General features: G+C 45.5%; 2 protein-coding genes across 5 annotated transcripts in view; both read right to left on the bottom strand.

The window, feature by feature from the left end:
* Positions 1 to 622, bottom strand: part of med31 (mediator complex subunit 31) — a 4,669-nt gene extending 4,047 nt beyond the window's left edge. Inside the window, exon 1 of the mRNA XM_037688166.1 lies at positions 598 to 622. Within this exon, the coding sequence (XP_037544094.1) occupies positions 598 to 622 (25 nt within the window). The remainder of the gene's footprint in view (positions 1 to 597) is intronic.
* LOC119420363 (solute carrier family 13 member 5-like) overlaps positions 1 to 5,028 on the bottom strand; it is an 18,243-nt gene extending 13,215 nt beyond the window's left edge. The window contains exons 1-6 of one of the 4 annotated variants that reach the window (XM_037687746.1): positions 4,915 to 5,028; positions 4,327 to 4,463; positions 3,783 to 3,981; positions 1,403 to 1,569; positions 1,212 to 1,334; positions 911 to 1,123 (exon numbers count right to left, since the gene is read on the bottom strand). In XM_037687746.1, the coding sequence (XP_037543674.1) occupies positions 911 to 1,123; positions 1,212 to 1,334; positions 1,403 to 1,569; positions 3,783 to 3,981; positions 4,327 to 4,463; positions 4,915 to 5,013 (938 nt within the window). In that variant the 5' untranslated portion in view covers positions 5,014 to 5,028. Of the gene's footprint in view, positions 1 to 910; positions 1,124 to 1,211; positions 1,335 to 1,402; positions 1,584 to 3,755; positions 3,982 to 4,326; positions 4,464 to 4,914 lie in introns of all 4 variants that reach the window. The other 3 variants (XM_037687745.1, XM_037687748.1, XM_037687747.1) reach the window with 3 other exon arrangements.
* Positions 5,029 to 7,647: the final 2,619 nt, after the last annotated feature.

Below are 7,647 nucleotides of genomic sequence, written 5' to 3' on the forward strand. Positions count from 1 at the left end.
CATCCATCCATCCATCCATCCATCCATCCATCCATCCATCCATCCATCCATCCATCCATCCATCAGGGATGTGTAATCCCTGCAGAGAGTTCTGGGTCCCCTCCTCGTGGAACTAGTCCAGGATCCATCCTAATCAGAGCCTGAACTTCCTCAGCTCAGCCCCCTTCGGTGAGGATCAGCTGTTCTACTCGGAGCTCGCTCCAGATGATGGAGCTCCTCCCCTTTTCTCCAGGATCTGATCCAAACTTTGGGACCACAGGTGTGAGTTGGACCGTAGATGAATCAGTACCTCTAGAACTTTAGTTTGTAGCTCAGCTCCTTTTTAAAATCACAACAGACCGGAGCAACGCCCTCATTACTGTCGCAGAATGCCTGATTGGTTGGTCAATCTCCTGCTCCGTTCGACCAGCGCTCAGGAACCTGCACTGCAGACCAATAACCAGCCTGACCCAGAGAGAATGTCTCACCGGGCTGGTTCAGAGCTCAACAGAACCACATCATCTGCACAACACAGAACTTGGACCTCAAGGTTCCCAAAGTAGACGTCCTCCTCTGCACCACTAAGATCCTCTGAATACCTCAGGCCAGTTCAGAGACCAGGAATGGCCCGGGTGAAGTCCATCTGGACCAGGACCGAGCTCCACGGTCCTAAAAGGACTGGATAGTCCTCAGAAGTGCCCCAACACCTCCTACAGAGGAACACGGTTCTAAACCTCCAGGTCCACAGAACCCAAGTAGACTCTGAAGATGTGCTGGTCGTTTTAAAGAACAGGAGTCGGTTCTAAAAGGATCAGAACTCATGTTGAATGTTCCTGTTGAGGTCCAGCAGCAGAATGATGCAAAACAACCAGACTCTTAAGGCCCAGAGCTTCTGACTGGTGTCGGACCTCGACCCGTCTCTGAAACTCACTCTGCCTGGGCGTTGAACACGTTGGTGGCCCAGCCGTCCATGAAGCGGGGATCTCTGGTGAACCACAGCACCACCAGGAGGACAAAGAGCGCCAGTACGCTTCCCTCACCATAACTCATGGACCCCATCTGATGGTACTCCCTTCTGATCATCTCGTACGCCGCGTTCTCCTTTTGGGACCGGGCCGACCCGCAGCCCCAGGTCCTCCTCAGGCTGCAGCAGAAGGAAACAGGAAACAGCTCCACGGTCAGGTGGGTGGATGCCCACCTGGGAAGTCTGCACGGGTGTTTTGGAGACTCACTTGCAGCCAATGTAGAGGAACTGCAACCAGAACCAGGCCAGGGTCAGCATCAGAACCATGGTGGGGAAGGCAAACCCAAACCACGAGGCGAAGTTGATGACGTCTCCGTTCTGAGGGAAGAGTCTGAGACGAGAAGACGAGTTCAGAGAAGAGAACAAACCATCTGAGATCTTTCCGTGTTCAGATCCTACTGGCTCATCTGGCCCATCAGAACCAGGTTCGGCCCGGTTCCTGTCAGCGTGGCGATGCCTCCGATGCTGGCGGCGTAGCAAACACAGAGCAGGAGGCCTTTACTCATCTTCTTCTTCTCCTCTTCCTCGTCCCTCCACTGCTCCGCCTGAGCTTCGTCGCCTCCGACCTCCGTCACGACCTCTGAGCACAAACACGTTTTCAAAGTCCTGGTTCTGCTCAGCTCGAATATTAAACTAACACAGAGACAGACGTCGTCCCATCTGAGGCAGGAAGGAGAACGTCTCCTCTAACGACCTGCAGCTCGCACAGAGAATAAAAACACGTAGGTTGTGTTTGTCTGCAGCGTTTACACGTTCATTTAAAATGGAAAGAAAAAGTAAAAGAATAAAAACGGATTTGTTTTGTTTCAAACTACAATAAAGTTATTTTATTCAAATATAAAATATTAAAAGAAAACAGTTTAGAAATAGTCTGATCTTTGGTTGAACCTCAGAACCAGGAGGAAAAATGTGGGTTCTGTCCCGGCCGTGGAACACGGGACCAGCTCTTTACCCTCACTAGGGTCCTCGAGGGTTCATGGGAGTTTGCCCATCCAGTCTACATGTGTTTTTTGGACTTGGAGAAGGTGTTCGACCGTGTTCCTCGAGGTGCACTGTGGGAGGTGCTCCATGAGTATGGGACTGGAGGCCCATTGTTACAGGATGTTCAGTCCTTATACAAGCGGTGAGAGAGTTTGGTTCTTATTGCCGGTAATAAGTCGGACCCTTGAGGGTGGGAGTTGGACTCCACCAGCTGCTCATCGTCACAGATTCTCTTCAGAACTTTTATGGACAGTTTCTCGGTGCAGCCAGAGGGTTGAGGGAGTCCGGCTCAGTGGCCTCAGGATTCATCTCTGCTCTTTGCAGATGATGTGGTCCTGTTGGTGTCATCGTGCCGTGATCTTCAGCTCTCACTGGAGCGGTTCACAGCCGAGTGTGAAGCAGCTGGGATGAGAACCAGCACCTCCAGATCTGAGGTCATGGTCCTCAGTCAGAAAAGAGTGGATTGTTCTCTTCAGATTGAGGGTGAGGTTCTGCCTCAAGTGGAGGAGTTCAAGCATCTCTGGGTTTTGTTCACGAGTGAAGGAAGAATGGAGCGTGAGATTGACAGATGGATTGGTGCAGCGTCTGCAGTGTTGTGGACTCTGTGCTGGTCCGTTGTGGTGAAGAGGAGCTGAGCTGCAAGACAAAGATCTCTGTTTACTGGTCGGTCTACGTTCCTCCCCTCACCTCTGGTCATGAACTCTGGTAGAGACTGAAAGAAAGAGATCGTGGATCCAGGAGGTTGAAATGAGTTTCCTCTGCAGCTGGACTCTCCCTTAGAGACAGGGTGAGAAGTTCAGTGATCAGGAGAGACTCAGAGGAGAACTGCTGCTCCTCCACATCCAGAGGAGCCAGTTGAGGTGGTTCAGGCATGTCTGACTGGGAGGAGACCCAGGACACACTGGAGAGACTGTCTCTCAGTTGGTCTGGGAACACCTTTGAGTCCTCTCAGAAGAGCTGGAAGAGGCTGTGGAAAGAGATGTCTGGAGCTCCCTGCTCAAGATGCTGCCCCTAAGACCTGAGTCCAGAACAAGAGGAAGATGATGGATGGATGGATAAAATATTAAAAGAAAACTGTTTAGAAATACCAGAAAATAAAAAAAAAAATTTTTTTTTTTTTTAAACGTTTCATCATTTTCTTATTTGTCATCACTCAGACATGAGCAGCTGGTCCCCATGCTGGATCAGAACCACCTGGTTCTGGTTCCAGTAAACAGTGAGAGATGCCCGTCACAGATATCTATGTTCAGAACAAACACAGTTTGAGCTGACTTAACTTTGTTGGATTGTTACCACGAATATTGAGCATAAACTTTGATCATTTTTCATTTTTAGACAAAAACACAAAAGCAACAACAGCAACAACAGCAACAACAACAACAACAACAACAACAACAACAGCAAAAACAATAACAATAACAATAACAACAACAGTAACAACAACAACAACAACAACAACATCAATAACAACAATAACAACAACAGCAACAGCAAAAACAATAACAATAACAACAACAAATGAAGACAACAAGAACAACAGAAGACTAGAACAATAGCTGAAGACAACAAGAACAACAACGGCAGACAACAGCAGCAGCAAAAACAATAACAACAACAGCAACAACAAGAACAACAATAATAACAAAAACAGCAACAGCAAAAACAACAACAACAACAACAGCAGCAGCAAAAACAACAACAACAGCAACTGAAGACAACAGCAACAACGATGGAAGACAACAACAACACCCGAAGACCACCAGAGGTCAACTGCACCTTCTTTTGGGATGTTGGGGGCAGTTATTTTCTCTACACTGATGGTTTTCTGCTCCTGCTGCAGAGACACAGTCCTGCTCTGGGTCTTGCAGTCCGGTTCAGCTGGTCCGTTGAGCTGGCCCAGCACAGCCTGGACGATGGGGACCATCATGGCGGTGGTGGCGGTGTTGCTAATCCACATGGACAGGAAGGCCGTCACTCCCATGAAGCCCAGCATCAGTCTGGAAGAAGGAAAAACAGTTTCTACCGACTGTTTACTACATTTGAAAAACTTTAAGTTCCAGCCAGAGTCCAGCCCGCAGAACCCCACACGGACCTGAAAGTGGTTCAGTCTGTTTTGTTTAATCCAACTCTGAGTTTCAGTCCAGCATTTTAAATGTTTTACATAATGACCGTCTTAACAGACTGGACCTTGACTGACAGGACCATGGTGAGATAAAACAGACAGAACCACCGGTTGGTTCTGATGAAGGTTCATCCTTCAATGTTTGAGGGACAAGAAGTTGTTCAACATCAACCAGGACTTTTATCTCTTAAAAAACAAACATCTGGATCAGGCGACTCACAGGGCGGGCTGGACTCCGACCAGCAGCAGAACTCTGAGCGCGATCCGTTTGTGGAGGTTCCAGTGTTCCACGGCCACGGCCACCATCAGCCCCCCCACAAACAGCATGTTGGTGTCCTTCAGGTACTGCATGCACACCTGAGTAACAATTCACATCACAACATCCCGCAGGTGAAGCAGGAAACACACAAATGCAAAGTGAACATTTTAACACCAGACGTCATTTAGAAATACTTTTCAAGTAGAAACCGGACCGGCGTTTTGGAAAGACTGTTTCTAGTGACTCTGATTGGTCCAAAACTACACCTAATACCTCAGACTTGAGTCTAAATGGCAATTAGTTGCCTGAAATTGCTTAGAGGGAAATGATTGGAGTTGAACTGAAGGTATAAATATTGTTTAACAAGAGTCTGAGAGGTTCTCGAGTAAATCTCCTAAAGGCACAGTATATCTGAATATCATCTGCATACATGAGTTGTAAAACCTGCTGCTAAAGTCAACAATAATGTGACATTGGAGAACTGGTCCTAAAACAGAACCCTGAGGTACTCCACCGGACAGGTCAGTGTCTGTGTGTGTCCAGTCTTACATTTTTGGACTCCATGATGCCGAGCGCCGGGAACAGGATGGTTGGCAGCAGCGCCGTCACCGCCAGCGGTAAAACTTCGGTGCACCAGTACACCGCCATGAGGGCGATGACGTAAGCACAGGCCGCCTCCTACAGACAGGGAAAACAAAACTTCATGTTTGGAAAAGGAATTGGGTGTTTCATGGAGATCCAAGCTCTTCAGGTGCCAGCTAATCAAACCAAATCAACCGTCAGTGTTGGAACAAGGAGTCGACACTAAGAGTTTTAAACTTTTTAACTCTAAGGATTGACATGTCTGATATATCCATCATCAACCATTAGATCTCCAAACAGTTTTAATTTACACTCAGAACAAGTCCGACCTCATTGAGACATACTAACGACTGTGGACTCGTTGTTTATTCCTTTACCTGAACTTTAACTGGTTTACAAACCGTTTTACAGCATTTAGACCAGTTTAGACCAGTTCAGAGAGGCTAATATGCTTCAGTTGGAACCCTGTAGTTCTGAAAGAAGTAACGCAGAACAATGAGGGAACTGATCCGGCAAAACTCCAAGGCAGCAGAGAGGCCCGTTGAGCCCAAAAGAAACTTTCTGTGTTTGTTTTAACCTCATTTCACAGGGAGACACGTGCACCGAGTCCCAGATGCACCTGCTGCGGCAGCAAGGACCTGTTTCTGGGAAAAGCTGCCAAAGTTTTCAAGCAGAAAACACTCGTGCTCACGTGGGAACATCAGGGTCCAAAAGCTTCAGACAGTTTTACAGCCGACTGTTGCTCCTGAGGAGTTCTGTCGATACATGGACTTTTCTGAACGTCATCAAACGGCTCCACGTCACAGATCCCCCGGGTTTCATGAAACAGAACAGACCTGAACTGTCATCATGGCTCTAACTTTTATTTTCAACTTTGGGTTTGAAGTTGTCCTGACAGAAGAACCGGACCATGTTGGATTAAAATCAGGACTTTCCACCCAGCAGTCAAAGGTCCACTTTGGTCGAGCGACAACCATCATAATTATTTATGTTTTTCTGGCCTCACTGAGCCTGAAAATGTTTAAGTTTGGTTAATGTTCAAATAGTTGTTCATTTAATTCAGCTGGTTCTGGTGTTCTGTAATAAAAGAATCTCCCCGTTCTTTGGACTGCCTTGTTGTTCGTTCACTGGTGTAGGAACCAGAAAACAGTGAAGGACGAACTTTCATGGTTTGAAAAGTGTTTTTAAAACTACGAAGATGAAAACATTTAAAAACGTCACGGAGGTAGAATAATAACGTGACGGCAGTTGATCCGGTCATCGTTGGGACTTTCCTTGAATTGTTCGTGACCTGGTCAGCAGTTTGTATCTTGTTTGCCAATCAGTGACAGGAAGTTGTGAATAAAAGTTTGTGTTGAACAAACAGTCGGAGCTGCTGCTGGAGTTACTGATCAATGAAAACCTTCAGCACGTTGTCCCGGAGCCACTTTAAACTCAACCACCGAGAGCTCCGAACAAAAGCAATTCTTTCTGAAATGAAAACAAGAGTTCGTAAAACGGTTTGGTCAAGTTGAGTTCCCAGCTCAGTGATCATTAACTGGTTAGTTCACACTGGTCATTTATTTAACCACAGACTGTTTCATGTGAGTCGTTGTCTTATTTAAACTAAGTGGTGCTGAGTTAAACTGGTTGATGTCAACTCGCTGATCTTACGTGTCAGAGATGACTAGTTATTAAGTTCCAACTGGTCTAAATTAATAAAGAGGTTAAGGATCCCGGTGAATCCTCTGAGCTGCAGCTTCAGCTGTTCATTACAAACCAAACCAACTCGTTAAACAGTTGATCAGTCTGCTGCTTAGTCTGACTAGTTGTACTGGTTAGTGTTGAAGTACAGGTAAATCCAACTGGTTAATCTAACTGATTAATCTAATATCTGAATATACTAATTGGTTAACCAAACAACTGCTTAATCTAACTGGTTAGTCTAACAACCAATTAATCTAACAGGTTAATCTGACAATTGGTTAATTTCAATGATGGGAAATCTAACTGATTAATCTTACAACTGGTTAATCTAACAACTAGTTAATCTAATAGGTTAATCCGACAATTGGTTAATCTCAATGTTGGGAAATCTAACTGATTAATCTAACAACAGGTTAATCTAACAAGTTTGACTAACAACTGGTTAATCTAACTGGCTAATCTAACAACTGGTTAATCTCAGTGTTGATTATCTAACTGATTAACAACTAGTTATACTAACTGGTTAATCTAACAACAAGTTTATCTAAATTGTTACTCTAACTGGTTAGTCTGACAGCTGGTTAATCTAAATACTGGCTAATATAACAAATTATACTAACAACAGGTTAATCGAACAGATTAATATGATAACTGGTAAATCTATTAACTAGTTAATCTAACATGTTAATCTGACAATTGGTTAATCTCAATGCTGGTTAATCTAATTGATTAATCTAACAACAGGTTAATCTAACAAGTTTGACTAACAACTGGTTAATCTAACTGGCTAATCTAACAACTGGTTAATCTAACTGGTTAGTCCAACAGCTGAGTGGTGTGGAGTGTCACCTTGGTGCTGACTGCGAGGGGCAGCAGGACGAACGGGCTGCAGACGAGGACGACGGCGCCTTTTAACCTCCAGAGCCGTCGGAACATTTTCACCTGCAGAGGAAGAATCGACAGGAGGGATGAAGCTGATGAAGCTGATGAAGGCGATGAAGCTGATGAAGCTGA

Source organism: Nematolebias whitei, chromosome 14 (assembly GCF_014905685.2).
Source record: "Nematolebias whitei isolate Nwh7 chromosome 14, NemWhi1, whole genome shotgun sequence".
NCBI lineage: Eukaryota > Metazoa > Chordata > Actinopteri > Cyprinodontiformes > Rivulidae > Nematolebias > Nematolebias whitei.